Below are 16,892 nucleotides of genomic sequence, written 5' to 3' on the forward strand. Positions count from 1 at the left end.
ATCAGCAATTCCAGCATTACCTAAGCAGAACACAGTGTGATACTACTGGGTCTGAAACCTCAGAGTACCTGTGTCCTCACTTTGACCTGTACTGTTGTAATACCCATCTTCTGGAGGACAACCCAACCAGCTTTTAGTGCTTGTTCCGACAGACTTCCGGGATGATGGCGGGGTGGTGAGCAGTGGAGAAAGAGCCTCTCTGACAGCTGCTGTCCAGACACCAGAACACAGCAATGTGAGGAAGAGAAGGAGGAGGGAAGCGGGTCCCCTGGACCCGGGAAGGAGCTGAAGCCAGAACTGCAGCCCATGGGGAGAGCAAAGAGAGAAATTTCAATGAAGAAGGAGGCAGCCGGCGTCGCCTTCCTGAGACGGGACTCGCTGCGTGAGAAGAGCGATTCAAACCTGCGGATACCGGTGACTGCTGACAATCCACAAGCCACCCACCTGCCTCTCTGAAGTAACAACAAAGCAAACGAGTGAGGCTCTAGACAAAAATAAAATCAGAAATAATCTCTCAGATAACTAGCCTTCCTTCCAAAACCAAAATCAGCCATGTGTGGTGGTGCATGCCTGCAATTCCAGATCTCAGGAGGCTTAGGCAAGAGGACCACTGCCAAGTTCGAGGCCAGCCTGGGCTGCATTGTGAGTGCAAGACCAGCGTGGACTACATAGTGAAACCCTATCTCAAAAAAAACAAAAACAAAAACAAAAACAAAAAACCAAAATCACCACAGTGAAATGTAGCTGCTTGTTCCTGGTTGTTCAGGAATAGCTTCTGGTCTTCCTGGGACCCTTTTGAAATCGCTTCCAAGTTTCTTCTTTTTTATCCAGAAGTCTTCATGTGCTCTTATAACTGAATGCCTTCTTTCCCCCAGTGCTTAGTCTCAAAATCCAAGGCTTCACACACGTTAGGCCAGCACCCTGTGCTACACCGCTGAGCTGCGACCCCAGTCCTGCTGAGTGACTTTGTGTCTTTCTTGCTAAACCTGTATCCTAAAAAATCAGGGAAAATCTCTCCTTACGTCCAAACTTGATGACCTTCTGACCACATGGTGACCATGCAGCACACACTTCCGAGCATGAGGAAAAGGCAGCATTAGCGTCCAGTCGGTAGCACCTATTCGGAGAGACCACATGCACCGTGGCCATTCGCTCTCGTCCAGCCAGGCACCCTGGACAGTCGGAGGACAAACATTCTCGCCCTTTCACTCCCCGCCCGCCCGTGGGCATTCATACAGGGATCGCCACGGTATTCCACTCCTCACAGTCCTGGCGGGTGAGATCACCCCAAAGGCTCATGGCTCTGCTTCTTCTATCCCTGGTCTAACACACACACACATGTGTACACATTTCATTTATTTTTTTAGCAGATCACCTGTAAGATTCAAATTACAGTCACAGAACATGTCAGGAATACTGGTCACTGAAGTTCTTGGAAATTACTATCCAAACACCAGGGGTTATTTTAAGACTTCCCATCTAGATTAGTGAGACTGGGCTATTTTACCTAAAAATATTTCGATCTAGGTCCAGAATTCAAATTCAGTCAATGCATCTGTATATTATATCACAGTGAATTTTTCAATAAAGAAACTTCAGACATTTATTACATTAAATTGTATGTCCATATACGTATATGTATGTATACACATAAAAACACATCTTCAAAATTTCCCCCCTCACTTGCCAGGCTAACAAGTAAAAGAAATTCCTTTCTTTAGCTCTCCTAGGACTGAACTGCTATCACCCAGTTCAGGTACAGGAATCCTGTAAAAAAGAATACGCTTCATTTGAGACAGTCTCTATGTTGCCCAGGCTGGCTCTGAAGTCGTGGGCTCAAAGCACGTTCTTGCCTCAGCCTCCCAAGTAGCTGGGGCTACAGCACTACAGGCGTGCACCGTGCCCAGCTTGTGTATCTCTTTCTCTCCCCTCTTTTTTTTGAAGTGCCAAGGATTGAACCCAGGGCCTTGCCCACACTGGCCAACCACTTTAACAGGGCACTATCTCCTCAATGCAACAGAACAAGCTTTTCAAAATCAACTCTGCTCTAAAACAAAAGGGCTCCGGGGCCCTGGCTGGGCCAGGCGTGGCGGAAGCAGTAGGTGTGTGTGAGATTATAAACACTGCCCTTCTGTCACAAAATACCCGGGGGGGAAGGGGACTGCGGCTCTGTGCGGGAGGGGCAGGAGGTGAAGTCCTGGCTTGGCCTCTTGGACTCTGGGGTCAGCACGGTCCGCCGGACAGGAGACCACCCAGCCGCAGGGCCGGGTCCCAGCCTCCTTGGGAGGACGCGGCCACTGCCCTCTCTATGGGGTAACAGTGGCGACACAGCGGTTACCCGCTAAAAAGCTGAGTGTCACCTATCACACTCAACCAAAAGCTCCTTTGATTTGTAAACTTGCACTCATAAATACAACCTCTCAAAATAGAATTCAGTACCTTCTTCAACAAGTCTTTTCACCAGCGATACACAATATCCTTGCCCTTGGAATGAATGCTGTTGACAGAACTGTACTCCTTAGCCGCTTCCCGGAGCGACGCAGAGCTGAGCCCAGGTGTGCGCCGCCAGGACCAACACCGCGGCGGGGCGCCTGCGTGCTAGGACCGGAGGAGGAGTTTGCTGAGGATCGCGTCGTAGTAGGGGCAGAAGACCATCTTGTTATAGTTGACCAGGCGGACGAATTTCACGGCAACTTCCTCCAGCTCCTTGTGAACTGGCCCCAAGCCCCCGGGCACTGCGGGCAATGGCTTCTGGTGACCCGAGGCCAGGTAGGTCTCCAAGAAGGTCAGGATTCGGGACTCTGTGGTGGAGAAGAACGTGATTAGTGGGGCTGGGAGGCCTCGCAGTGGCGGAGCATTTGCTAAGTGTGAGTGAGGCCCTGGGTTCCACTCCGGGTACCGCAAAAAAAAGTGATTAGCTGTTGCTCATTCGCGGTGACTCCACAGACTTCTGGTTGCGCCTCAGCTCCGAGCTTTTTTTTTTTTTTTTTCCCCGGTCTTTTTGAGACAGGGTCTCCTTATGCAGTCTAGGCTGGCCTTGAGCTCACTTTGTAGCCCAGGCTGGCCTCGAACTCGCAACGATCCTCCTGCCTCAGCCTCCCGAGTGCTGGGATTACAGGCGTGCGCCACCACGCGTGGCTCAGCTCCCAGCTTTGCCGCCACCTCCCGCCACCTCCCGGGGAAGACCTGCCCCTCACTCCCACACCTGGTACTCCGGGCCTCTCTGAACGTCCGCGGGCGGCAGGGCTTCTCCCGCTTAGGTCTGCAAGGTGGGAGCGGTACTTAGGCTGCTCAGCCTGCCCTCCTCCGGCCCGCGCAGGGCCTGTGGGGTGACCCGGCCCCAGGGCTCAGCACACCGTGGACGCGGGAGGGAGGGAGGGAGGAAGAGCAAGGCAGAGCAGACCTCCGCCGCTGCTGGACATCGCATTCAAATAAGGAAAAATAAAGCAGGAATTGCAAGATCAGAAAAAGAAAAAAGACCCGGCACCGCGGAGACTCCTCAGCTGCCCGGTCGGAGGCGACGGTGCAGCAGACAGGAGCGCGCAGCCTTCGGACACTGGTCCAAGGGGGTTGGGGGGCAATCTGGGCAGACGAGTCAGAGGGTTCCCCTCGCCCCACTTCGGCCCTCTCCTGTGTTGCCACATCAGCTAGAGGGGATCCATCAAGCCCCGCTTCTTGCAGATTTATTACAAAAACAATGAGGACTTCTACCCTTTCTGTCTCCTTTTTGATCATTAATACCTGTTACGTGTCGCTTCATGGGTGTCACAGCGGCATCCACCCGTGCACGTTCTGTGCCGCGATCGGACCTGAATGGGACTCCTCACCCGCATGCCCCGCGCCTGCGCCGGGGTCTCCTCCGGGCGCCAAGCGCTCACCGAGTGCACAGCGCACGGCCAGACTGCTGGCGGCTGCGCCCTGCACACCCGTTCCGGACCGACTGGGTTCTGAGGCTCCCGGAAGTGGAACTTGCAACCTTCCCACCTCAGCCCCCCGAGTAGCCAGGACCTCAGCACTGTGCCACTGTGCCTGGCGAAGTTAACGGTACTTTTTATTTTAGCTTATTTTACATTTGTCCGCTGTGTTAATAACAGCTACAATTCACCGAGCCCTCACTGTGGGCACCGGGCCGTGTGGGCTTTGCAGATCGCACTCAGGCAGCCTGGCGGCACTGCCCCTTCCAGACGGCGGCAAGCCGCCCGCACGCACCTCGGTGACTGCTCCAGTGGGATCTGAACCAGGGCCCGTGATTCCAGGCTTGGAACCCTCACGACAGTGACGCCTGTCTGGTCACTCGTCCGTCCTCGAAATCACCCTGAGCATGGCGTGATGATGCATCCCACCCTGTGCTCCCCGGCAGCCCCGTCATCCCATCTGAACGCCCCCCTTGCGCATCCCCACTGCCCACGCACCCATGATCCTGCGGACAGGGTCGTCGCGGCTGCCCACGGCCTGGATCCGGCCCTTGAGCACGGTCTCCCTGTCGCTGGATAAGGCGGGGGATCCACACAGCGCGAGGCAGCTGCTCAGCTCCTGGCACACTTTCTCCCCGACGGTGGTCAGGGCCTCGTCCAGGCGGAAGGAGCTGCGGCAGGGGCAGAAGGGAGCCGGGCGGGAAGGGCCGGTAAGTTCGGGTGCAAGGGCCCGCGCCATCCCGGACCAGGCCACACGGCCAGCTGACCGCGGCCTCCGGGTCAGGGGGACCTGGGGCCGCGTTCCCTGCACCTTCCCTCCCAAGCTGTGCACACCGCGAGGGACTCTCCCTGTCTCTGCTCCAAGGACAGAAGGGGCGGGAAAGGACAGAAGCGGGCAGGAAAGGTTTAAAGGGCGTGTCGGCAGCAGGAACGGACTTCTGGGGATCTTGAGACCAAGGCCGCTCTGGAGGAAGACACAGGAAAGCTCAAGTGGGAAAGAAACGTCGCTGGACAGCCTGTAGGACCTTTTGAGTTTTGAAATATATGCGTGTGTAACTACTTGTAAAAGAGAATACCCAGAAGTTTTTAAAAATGAGCACTTGATTCCCTGGGGCTTTAGACGCTCCTCCACTGGTGGTGGGGAACCCTTCTGCTGTCAGGTATTTTACATCATTTCATTTCCAGCCACTTTAATAACAGCTACTAAATGTTTAGTACGCACCAGTATGAAGGCTTGTCCTGGGTCTCGTCCTTTCATGGAATGAGTGTGGGGGGGGGCCCTCCACTGACACCAACTCGGGGTGCTCGGCCTGGGCCTCTCCCGGGGGCTGCGGCAGCGCAGTTCTCCTGGCAGGGGACCTCGCTGACAGGCAGGGCTTCACTTGCGCCCCGGCCTCAGGCTAGGCCTCAGCTGAGCAGAGCCTCCTGGGCTGTGGCAAGCCCTAGTCACAACCTGTGACACACTGCACTGCACTCACACACCCCCACTTTGTGGAAATCCCTCCGTGTGAGCCTGAGAGGGCTGGAGATGCTTCCCCAAGGGAATCCTCTGAACTGGGCCTTGGCAGACACAAAGTTTATGCAGAAGTATTTAAAAACGTTCTCTGAACAAGGTGTGATGGTGCACCCCTGTTTGGGAGGCTAAGGCAGGAGAATCAAAAGTTGAAGCCCAACCTAGGCAACGCAGTGACTTAGTGAGACCCTGTATCAAATGAAAAAGTAAAAAAAAAGGGGGGTGGGGGTAGGGGGAAGGGACGCAGCTCAGTGCAAAGGCCCTGGCTTCAGTCCTCAATAACACACACTCACCTGCTAAAAGATTCTTAGTGCTATAAATCCTAACAGGGCTGTGCTGAGAGCAGCCGGTGACGTGCGCATGCACAGATGCGATCTGTTAGATACGGTGGGGGTTGAGACGCAGCCAGATCCCTAAGAGCATGCGCAAAGAGCGGAACTGACTCTCTTCTCTGCCCCTGGAGGAATAAGCTCATCTCTTCTAGGAATTTTCCCTTGAACAGCTCTGACGGAGGCAACGGACCACTCTTGGGTGGGCTGCTGATCACCTGGGTTTCTCTAGGGATCTGCTTTTTGTTTTATTTTGTTTTTGAAGACAGGGTATCACTATGTAGTTCAGGCTGGTCTTAAACTCACTACATAGCTCAGGCTAGCTTCAAACTCATGGCAATCCTCCTGCCTCAGCCTCCGAAGTACTGCCTACAGGTACGTAGCAAATGCCTGGCTCTAGGGCTCTGTTTTTCACTGCTAGTTGATTGTGAAAGCAATTCAGAGTCTGTTTTTTTAGTGGAATCAGAATAGGGTAGAAAAGACCAGGGCATGTGGGACTTAGGGAAGGTTCCGTCTTGGGAGGCTTTCCTTGCAGTCCCATAGGTGTGCAGATGAGTACTAGGTCAAAGTGCAAGTCCCTGAGGACGAACACCTGAAAGCCCCTACCCTGGAGCCCCGCCACCCCTCCAGCAACTCTGTCTCGGAGCCATGGCTCTGAGCGAGCCCCTCGGTCTGCAGCGGGGAAGCGCGGCGAGGGCGGGGACACTGGGAGCCCGGTCTGCCCGCCCACTCCCACCCAGCCCCACACTCACGGCAGGTGCATGTCAGTCAGCAGCACCTTCACGATCATCTTGAGTCTCTCCGCGAAGTCCGCCCGGCTGGAGACGCCGGCGCCCGCCGTGCTGAACGTGACCAGCAGCACGGCCCCCAGGACCGTCAGCTGCTCCAGCTCATGTTGCAGCTCTTGGAAACGCGCCTGGTCCATCAGCACTGTCTGCAACGACACCAGAGGACATCGCTGCGCTGAGACGCGAACGGCCAGCAGAGGGCAGCAGGGCCCAGTGCAGCTCCGATTCCGCCGGTCCCCTGGGGAGTGCTAGAGTCGCTGGGGAGCCGAGCTGGGGAGCCGAGCTGGGGAGCCGAGCTGGGCAGGAACTGCCCTCCTCTCTCAGCGCGCTCTTCCTGACGGAGGCCACAGGCACACTGAGGAAGGATCTGAGGCAGACTGGCTGCAAATCCAAGCTCCACCATCCACACAGCGTGACCTCCACTCTCTCAGCTATGTGAAACGGGTAACCCTACTTCTCTGGGATCTTCGAAAAATGAAAAAGGCCATGCATGTGGCATGGCAGGCAGAGCCAATACTCAGTAAATAAGAGCTGCTGGGTGTGGTCGCACATGCTGTAACCCCAGCCCTCTCAGACGCTGAGGCAGGAGGATCCCAAGTTCAAGCCTAGGCTGGGCAACACAGCAAGGTCCTGTCTCAAAATAAAACATAAGAAGGGGACCGGCTCGGTGTAAAGGCCCTGGGCTCAATCCCCAGTACTGCACAGACAGATAGACAGAGAGATGTTACAGTATCAAAAAGGAAAGAGAAATGAGGTACAAAGCCAAGGCGACCAACTCCTCCCGGTTTGTGCAGCTGTCCCCGTTCTCTGACGGAAGCTCCCAAGTCCTGTGCAGCACCCTCCTCGGCCGCCAACAAGCCACAGGAAGTCATCGGGGAGGGCAGAGCCTGCCCCCACTCGCCCTGGCATCCCCCAGCAGCCTGCAGGAAGGAGGCGCTCAGGGCCTGGGAAGGGAAAGGAACGGATCCTCGGAGCGGACTGACAGCGCCTGGCGAGCACCCGCAGAGCCTCCCGTGTGACACAGCCCTGGGCCTGCCTCGCCAGAGAGCCGCTGCGGCGAGGAAAGGAACAGCGGCGAGGCTGAGCCGCCCACTTCAGACCCGAGTGCTTCCAGGTTCCACGCTTGGACTTCTAAGGACCCAGTCAAGCCATTAACTGTTTGGGGTCAGACCGAAACTTCTACTCAGATGTAAAACTGTCCCCGAAGACCGAGGTTACACAGCTCTGCCGGAAGGACTCCGGGTCGGTCTCCTCTATGACCTCACTCTGCTCTGTGGCTTCTTGGGGTTCAGTGCTTTAGCTCAGGTAGCAGATTTCCAAAGACCAATCCCAATCCACACATCTGACGCGTGAAAACCACCGTCTCCCCTGCAGCTGGGGAGGCCTGCACCAAATCAGCTACTCGGAGACGGACGGGGACTCCCTTGCCGGTCCTTGCTCAGGGGCTGACTGAGACTGCACGCACTTCTTCAGAAAAACATAAAAAGATAAGAGCGCTGCTCAGCATGGGAGGAGCAGAAGTTTCTTTAGAGAAAGTGGAAAGCAACATCACTCTTGTGGTTTTGATCAAAATGAGTAAAAACAGGAAAAAAACTGAGAAGCACAAACGGGAAGCATCACACGTCGCTGCGGGCACTGGACAGCGAGGCGGTGTTTGTGGGTTTCCTGGCTCCCCGAAAGGGTCAGCAGAGCGTGGCCACGAAACCTAGTCATTCCACTCCCAGGTATGGAACTGAGACAAAAATGTGTCCACACAAAATGTACACAAAAGCTCCCCGATGCATACTTTGCAGCAGCCCCAAGTGGAGACAACAGAAATGTCCAGCAACTGAGCCACACAAGGGAAGAAACTCTTCAGTCTTGAGCAGGAAGGACGTGCTTCTGCCACTGCAACACGGATGAACCTCGAGAACATCACGGGAAGTAAAAGAAGCCAGGCACAAAAGGACCAACCTTATATGACTCTGCATATACAGAGTACCTGCAGTGGTCAACTCTGTGGTCTCTGAGCAGAGCTGTGGTTGCCAGCACCTTCTAAGAGGCATTTTGGGTTTTTTTTTTGTTATTATTTGTTTGTTTGAGACAGGCTCTCACTATGTAGCTGGCGCTGGCCTCAAACTCGAAGTGATCCTCCTGCCTCAGCCTCCCAAGGGCTGGGATTACAGGAGTATAGCGGGGAATTACTATTTGATGGTTGCACAATATAAATGAACTTAATGCTACCGTATCTTAAAACCAGTTAAAACAGTAGCTTTCTGGCACATGTATTTTACTGCAGTAAGAAAATACAAGGAAAATGAAGTCCTGATACATGCTACCACGCTGATGGACATTATGCTTCCTGAACGAAGCCCGAACTAAAAGGCCCATGTCGTTTACATCAGACACCCAGGACAAGAGAGTCTAGCAAGGCGGAGAGCAGGGGTTGCGGGGAGCAGAGCAAGGGCGATGACTGCTGAAAGGGATAGGGATGCTTCCTGGGGTAATGAACATATTCTAAAAACCACCGTGCTGTACACTGTAAGAGGGAATTTCCAGCATGTGATCTACCTCCGAATAATGCTATTCTTTCAGATACGCACAGCACACACGGAAGCGCACCCCCGGGCACCGACCTCAGGGAAAGGTCTGTGGAGGTGGTCCCACTTCAGCAGCTTCAGGTAGGCGTAGTTCTGGACGGACACCGGGCTCAGCACCAGGGCGTCCTCGGAGCCAGCAGCCTCCCGCTGGGCTGACAGGGCGTGTTTGTACCGCTGAGCCATGAGGTCAGCAGAGGCTTCTTCTAGCCACTGGGTGACAAAGTCCAGGGAATCTGTAAAGCAGAGTCGCAGACGTTACTAGGCACCAAGCGCAGCTTCTTGGAATTGCCTGGGGGAAGACTGCCCTGGTGCTGTAATACAGTGTAGGGAATGAACTTCGGGAACTTCCAGAATCAAATAAAACTTGGTCCAAATCACGGTCCTGCCCATCACTAGCTGAGTCACCTCAGATAAGTCATCAGCTCTCCGAGTGTGCGTTTCCTGGTGTAAAGAAATTTACAAGACCCACCTCGCAGGCTGCTGGGCCACAGCACCCAGCCGGGCCCTGCCACCTGCTGGTGTTCCGCAAACCTTCCTTCTCTGTCCTCCCCGCAGGGCCCTGCAGGAGAGGTGGCCGGGAGGGCCGAACTCCAGCCCTCTGAGGGCAGATATTCCTGCGCAGAGGCTGATCGGATGAGGCCGGGCTGCAGCACCGCGTGGCGAGCCTCTTCTGTGGACCTGGTTTGACCAAGGTCCATGTTTCATGTGGAACTCGCTGTAGGGGAAGCAGCCGGGGAAGCCCTCGCTGGCTGTCATCGGCCGTCAGGCCCCCATAGCTTCTCTAAGCTGAGTAGCGTAGCAGCTACTCCGAGGGATCCACAGGAAGACCATGAGGATCCTGTCTGTGTTATAAGCAAAAATGCAGCTGCCAGATCCCGGAGTTGCTGCAGCTCGGCCAGTGGAGGCCACCAAGCTGCACCACGGTCGCGGCTGCTTGCCACCCCTCCCTGCTACAAGGGGTCGAGCCCTTCTTCTCTGCCAGCGCAGTAACCCCAAGACCTGGCTCCAGCTGCCAGCCCATCTGCCTCAGCAGGAAGCGTTCTCTGAGGCCCACCGGCCTTGGAACCTTGGCTTCCATGTGGCGGACAAGTCCTGGACCCAACAGACCAGGGACCACCCTGTGCTTCCGCTTCAGCAGCCACATGCACTGCACCCTGCTTCCGGGACCTGCCGCTGCCCCCGAGGCGCCTCCGCCGGGAAACTGCACCCAGGAGCCGCCAAGTGTGCGCCGTGCTGTCCTCTCTTCACTCCTCTGCTCTGCCCTTTCCTGACTCCTCCTGACCCCAGCAGCCCCTGACTTGTGTCTGGGGACAGATGAATCAACTGTGTGGGGCGCCGAGTTATCTCGTGGTCAAGTGACACAGCACACCCAGACAGCACCCTCCTGCCGGCAGAGACAGAGCTCCCTAGAACTCACCGCAAACTCGCTCTGCAGACTGAAATTTACCCAGAACATCAGCTGCCAGTGCAGAGACCAAAAAGGGTACCTTAGAAATATAGGGGCCAGGGATATAGTTCAGCGGCACAAGTACCCGCCTGGCAAGTGCAAGATCCTGAGTTCAATTCCTGGTACCAAAAAATAAAAACAAAATGGCCGGGATAGCTCAGTGGCACAAGCACCTGCCTGGCAAGCGCAAAGTCCTGAGTTCGACTGCTGGTACCAAAAAAAAAAAAAAAAAAAAAAGAAATATAGCACAGTTGTAGATTCTATAGTTATGTTTTCATGCAGTTATTTGAGCAGTTCATAAAAATGAGACTTATCCTGGGTGTGAAACCAGATAATTTATACATACAGACAGAGACAACGCAGGCATGGGGGCACATACCTGGAATCTCAGCACTCTGGGGAGGCTGAGGAAGGAGGATCATAAGTTCGAGACCAGCCTGGGCAATTTAGCAACTTAGTGAAGGCCCTGGATTCAATCCCTAATACTCCCACCCACAAAAAAGAACAGAAACAAAGTGAAATTTCCTTTTGTCACCGGGAGAAAAAAAGGGAATGAACGTTCATAAAGTCTGTCATGATTATAAAAACCAAAAAACCAAGAATACAATTTACCTCACACTGGTGTTTTAATTTACAGCAATCAAACAAACGTTCAATTTGGGCCCCGTTCACTTTTCCATTCCTGCTCACATATTCTACCCACCCTGCTCTTGTCACCTACGTGTTTCTTCAGTGTGTAACGATTTAGATGTAGTCTTACGGCATGCCGTGGGTTCCTGTATAAACCAGACTGTTCTCATCCATAATTTTAGTTTTGTTTTGAAAAAGTATCATTGAGCAGCAAGCAACAGCAACTAAAACAAAACAGCAACTGCAAAGAAACAGCAGGGACAAAAGGCCCCCCAGAGCCAGAAACATACTGGGCTGCCTCGCCAGCAGTTCTTGAAACTTCTCCCTCTCGTACTCAACCGACTGCTGCATGAGGTGGGGTCTGACGCTGCTGATGGCGAAGTTGGCCATGTCCACTTTCATGAGGTCCAGCACAGCAAACATTGCCCTGCAAGAGAAGGAGGCCCTCAGGACCACGCACTCGGAGCGCGCATGACAGGCAAGGAGGGGAGCTTTTCCTCTCGGCAGGGGCAGCAGGAAAAGTCAAGAGAAAAGTATATGAAGAAAAACAAACTTAGAAAACACAGACATGAACGCCCTGATCTGAAAAGCCCATGGTTTTCAGCGTGTCCTGTCCCCACCTTCACCTCGCCCGGGTCCCTGGAGCCCCCCACTGCCTTTGCGCCCCACAAGAACAACAGAGCTGCTCACTTCTGCAAGGTGGGGCAAAGTGAAAGCGAGGTGGCGCAGAGGAAGGACGGAGCCCACAGGCAAGGCAAGGGGCAGGCCAGGCAACCCCGGTCTTTGCTTTCTTTTCTTTTCTTTTTTTCTTTGCTTTCTTTTCTTTTTTTTTTTTTTTTTTTTGGTCTTTTTTGAGACAGGGTCTCGCTATGCAGTTCAGACTGGCCTTGAGCTCACTTTGTAGCCCAGATTGGTCTCAAACTCACAACGTTTCTCCTGCCTCAGCCTCCCGAGTGCTGGGATTTCGTCTTTGCTTTCATGTGTTGCACTTTTCTTGAAAAATCCAAAGATTATACAACCTGAGCACGCTTCCCATCACGGCCCAAATCAGCTGGATCTGAGAGACACTGCCAGCCCCCTTAGACGGGGTATCTGCTGCCCCAGGCTTTCTGTATGCCTGCTGTGCTGGGGGTTGCACCCAGAGCATTGCACAAGCCAGGCAAGTGCTCTACCACAGGGCTACATCCCCAGCCCTCTCTATTTTATCCTCAGACAGTTTTGCTAAACTGTCGTGGCTGTCCTGAAACTTGCAGTACTCCTGCCTCAGCCACCCAAGGAGCTGGGGTTACAAGTGTTTGCCCGAAGCCTCATGCAGTCCCTTTACTTTACGGTGGGAGTTTGAATTTGCTGCAAGGTATTTCCCCAAAGGACTTTTCCAAGGAATTCCCTGCTAACCTTGGCTAGACTGTAAACTCTTGTTATTTTACACTAATGTCCAACACCATGTCGAGCACATGAGAAGGCTCAATAAAAGCTTGCTGAAAGAATGAAAACAAATCAGTAGCTATTTTTAGGAGGTCTTTTCAATTCTTTTCCTAAACTTTGACGTAACATTTTTTTTTCAGAAGCTGAAGATTGAACCAGTGGCCTTTGCACTGAGCTACATCCCCAGCCCTTTTGATAATTCTATAGTTTGAGGCAGGGTCTCGCTAAGTTGGTAAATCGGCTGGGCTTGTTCCTCTCCTGCCTCAGCCTCCTAGAGTGCTGGGATTACAGATGTGTGCTACCTCACCTGGCAAGAGTACTTTGTTATATGTTGTAGAAAGGAAAGAGAATGTGGTTTCTGTTCTCTTTTATAACATCAAGGAAAATGGAAATGAAGAATTCTTTTCTATAAACGTTTCGAAAGCAACTTAGTAGTAACATGCAATGAAGTCCTAAAACTGCTTGGACCCTAAAACTGCAATCCCATTTCAAGGATCGATGTTAGTGACATGTGGTGGTGGACGTGTGTAATCGCAGTACTATGGGAGGCTGAGGGAGGAGGATCACAAGTTTGAGCCCAGCCTAGGCAACTTAGCACTTAAAAGAGACCCTGTCTCAAAATGAAAAATAATAAAAAAAAAATGGCTGGGGATGTAGCTCAGTATGAAGGCCCAGGGCTCAATCCCCAGTACCGCATGTGCACGTGCGTGCGCGCGCGCGCGCGCACACACACACACACACAACACAAATCATGTTTGGAGCGTGGTGTGATAGCACATACCTGTAATCCCAACAGTAAGGGAGGCTGAGGCAGGAGGATTGTAAATTCGAGTCCTACAGGGGCAATTTATCAAGACCCTGTCTCTAAATAAATAAATAAATAGGGCTGGGATGGAGCTTGGTGGCACAGTTCTACCCCCAGTACCAAAAATAAAAAATAAAAAAGAATTGATCTTTAGGAAATAAATTAAAATACAGAAAAATGTTTTGTGCATAAAAGATTCACTACATGGTTAAGTAGCTGATAATTATATACAATCTAATTTGTCTCTTCTAAGGGAGAAAATTAATTCTATCTATGCAAATAAGTATTTTGCAGCCATTAGAAATGCTTATGGAGTTTTAAAAATCATATAAATTGGGCATGGTGATGGACCCCTGTAATCCCAGTACTCAGGAGGCTGAGACAGGAGGATTGCTGCAAGTTCAAGGCCAGCCTGGGCTACACAGTGAGTTCAAGGCCAGCCTGAACTACAAAGTGAGACCTTGACTCAAAAAAAATCACAGAAGCTGATTATGAAGCACAATGTGAGAGATTCTCATGTCGCTGGAACTGTTCAGTATCTTGTAGTAAGGGACACACGAACTTACACAGATGATAAAATTGAATGAAAGTTCATACAAAAGCATATACAAGTAACAGCAAATCTACATCAACCAGCAGACTGTACCAATGTCGGTATCCTGGTTGTGACACTATGCTTTAGCTTTGCAAAGTTGCCGTCGGGGGAAACTGCACCAAGTGTCTATATTTCTTACAGCTCCACGTCTGTATATTATTATATCAATAAAGCTTCCAATAAAAAATTAATTAAATGACTAGAATAGAAAAAGTCAGAGGCAGGCTCTCACTGCGCAGTTCAGGCTGGCCTTGAACTCGCTTGTGTAGCCAAGGCTGGCCTCAAACTCATGGCGGTCTTCCTGCCTCAGCCTCCCGAGTACAGGGATTACAGTTGTGCGCCACCCGGCAGCTATGGTCTTGAAGAAGAAATGCATCTGTGGGAACCGGAGCCGACAGTTGGCTCATAGGTTCATGTTAATAAATGTGCTCCTTTCCCACCAGCAGCACTTGTTTCTTGTATCTGCTCTGCCCACCAGGGGGTCCTGTCAGGCTCCGTGCACATCCAGTCTCCCGAGCTGTGGAGGCCGTGCATGTGGGCTCGTGTGTCGCAGCTTAGCCGCAGGGTGGCACCGAGTGTCCTCTGAGAAGAGCAACAGTGACAGACAGGAGCAGACCGCCCAGATGTGGGGACAGCCTTACCCACGTAGAGTCACCCAGCTTAAAAGCCTCAGGGCCCACCGGAGCCAGTATGTTTGAAAACTACTCTGTAGCGTGGCTTTGAGCTCCCTGAGGAACATGGCCAGTCACAAGTCACCCCGAAGTCAGCCCTTCTTTACAGTGCATCACCATTCCTTTCAGTCCAGATGCTGTGTCTGACTGAGCGGTCACTTGCTCTGTAGGCACTGTGGCCTAGTATCACTTTGATAGGTAACATCTTATATGTTTACAGGAAAATTAAGCTAAGCAGTTAACAAAAAATCAACATCTCTTGCTGGGTATGGTGGCGCAGTTGGAAGGCTGAGGCAGGAGGATTACCACAAGTTCTAAGCCAGTCTGGACTAGATAGTGAGTTCAAGGCCAGCCTAAAGTACATAGTGAGACCATGTCTTAAAATAATAAAATAAAATCCTCAAGTAGCATCATGCCATTCTTTTATCTATATTAGCATAAAAATTATAGCAACTTTATCACAATCATATGTTTAAAATTAAATATTCGCTGGGTTTGATGACGCACGCCTGTAATCCCAGTACTCAGGAGGCTGAGCCAGAAGGATCCCTACAAGTTCAAAGTCAGCCTGGGCTACATAATGAGTTCAAGCCAGCCTGGACTACATAGCGAGACCCTGTCTCAAAAAAAATTTTTTGAAATTAAAAAATAAAAATAAATACTTAGAGGGCTGGAGGCATCACTCAGTGGTAGCGCACTTGCCCAGCATGCATAAGGCCCTGGGTTCAATTCCCGGTACCACCAAAAACGAAGTTAGTATGTAGAGGCCTCTGGTCCCATCCAGACCTTGCCACGGCCTGAAGGAGTTTATACATTGCAATCCCAGGGAAAAGTTATTGGAATTCTCGCTAGTAAATTCCAATCTACCACTTCCAATGCAACCCACGGCGAGAATAAAGAGACAAAGACGTATTTGTAGTTGTGGGGAGCCAAGGGGGTCCTAAGTCCAGTTGGAACAAAGGCTAACCAGAACAAAGGCCTCGACCCGGGCCTGAACCCAGGTTTTATTACTTTGTGAAGAGGGGAGTGGCTCGCGGGCGAGTGACTGTGAGAATGGCAGGAAGAAGTGAGTGCGTGAGCCAGGCTAGGTAGGCGGCACAATGGCACCTTTGCAATATGCAGGCAGAGGTGCGCAGGCAGAGTGCCAGGTTCCGGTACCAGGCAGCCTCTAAGTCTGGAGGCATCTGCAGAACACAGTGTGCAGAAGTGTCTTGCGTTTTGGGGCGGCTGCTTCAGCTCTGAGATCTGGCCTTGACTGCCCTGGGAGTTCACTGCCCTTTTCTCAAAGCTCGATGCAGCCAACAGCGCTTCAGACTGAAATACCGGAGCACCTAGACTTCGGGAAGTTTCGATCTGAAGCCAGGTTTTGCGTTTAGGTGCACGGCGCCCCACAAGCATGCTCCCGTACCTGAAAAGGGGCACGATCTCCTTAATGTCCTTCAGCTTCTTCACTTCCTCGTCTCGAGCGGGCGCACACAGTGTCCCCATCATGCCAATGATGAATTCTGCCAGCTTAGCAATGTCCAGGGCTCCGTTCTCTGCTTCCTGCCTTATCAGATCCAGGTCCAAGACTTCTGTTATCTGGTTTCTCAGTCGAGTGTGACCAGGCAGCAGGAAAGATAAAAGTGTCTACAAGAGAGCACAGCTAAGTTTAATCAAAGTTCCTTAGGCAAACATTGCTTTGGATCATACATGAAAGAATGTGTAGCTCTCTGACCCTTAGCCAACTGCCACTGAAACGCTGCACACATTCTAACCTCCTACCCTACAGATCTACAGAGAAACGTCCTCACAAGTTCGGCTAGAATAGCTACTCAGGTTTCTATTTAAACTCCAGGTACCCATCATCTGGATATAAGAAAAAAATGCTGGTGGTGGGAAAAGAGCACATTTATTAACATGAACCTATGAGCCAACTGTCAGTTCCAGTTCCCACAGATACATTTCTTCTTCAAGACCATGGCTGCCGGGTATGGTGGCACACAACCATAATCCCTGTACTCGGGAGGCTGAGGCAGGAGGACCGCTGTGAGTCCGAGGCCAGCCTGAGCTACACAAGCAAATTCAAGGCCAACCTGAACTGCACAGTGAGACCCTGCCTCAAAAAAAAGGAAATAAAACAAAACAAAACACTATGGCTAAAAGCACTGCAAAGAGGTCCTACCACTTAAAACATTTTCTATCCCAAAGACTAAA

General features: G+C 52.0%; 1 protein-coding gene across 7 annotated transcripts in view; it reads right to left on the bottom strand.

The window, feature by feature from the left end:
* The window catches only part of Tcp11l1 (t-complex 11, testis-specific-like 1), a 63,839-nt gene that overhangs the window by 31,178 nt on the left and 15,769 nt on the right, over positions 1-16,892 (bottom strand). For 3 of the 7 annotated variants that reach the window (XM_013513981.1, XM_013513982.1, XM_013513983.1), the window contains exons 5-10: positions 16,105-16,325; positions 11,491-11,627; positions 9,160-9,356; positions 6,509-6,690; positions 4,413-4,585; positions 2,599-2,801 (exon numbers count right to left, since the gene is read on the bottom strand). In XM_013513981.1, the coding sequence (XP_013369435.1) occupies positions 2,599-2,801; positions 4,413-4,585; positions 6,509-6,690; positions 9,160-9,356; positions 11,491-11,627; positions 16,105-16,325 (1,113 nt within the window). Of the gene's footprint in view, positions 1-1,341; positions 2,802-4,412; positions 4,586-6,508; positions 6,691-9,159; positions 9,357-11,490; positions 11,628-16,104; positions 16,326-16,892 lie in introns of those variants that run through there. The other 4 variants (XR_001233913.1, XR_001233912.1, XM_013513980.1 and 1 more) reach the window with 2 other exon arrangements.

This window comes from Chinchilla lanigera, unplaced genomic scaffold (genome assembly GCF_000276665.1).
Source record: "Chinchilla lanigera isolate Chin_1 unplaced genomic scaffold, ChiLan1.0 scaffold00021, whole genome shotgun sequence".
Lineage (NCBI taxonomy): Eukaryota > Metazoa > Chordata > Mammalia > Rodentia > Chinchillidae > Chinchilla > Chinchilla lanigera.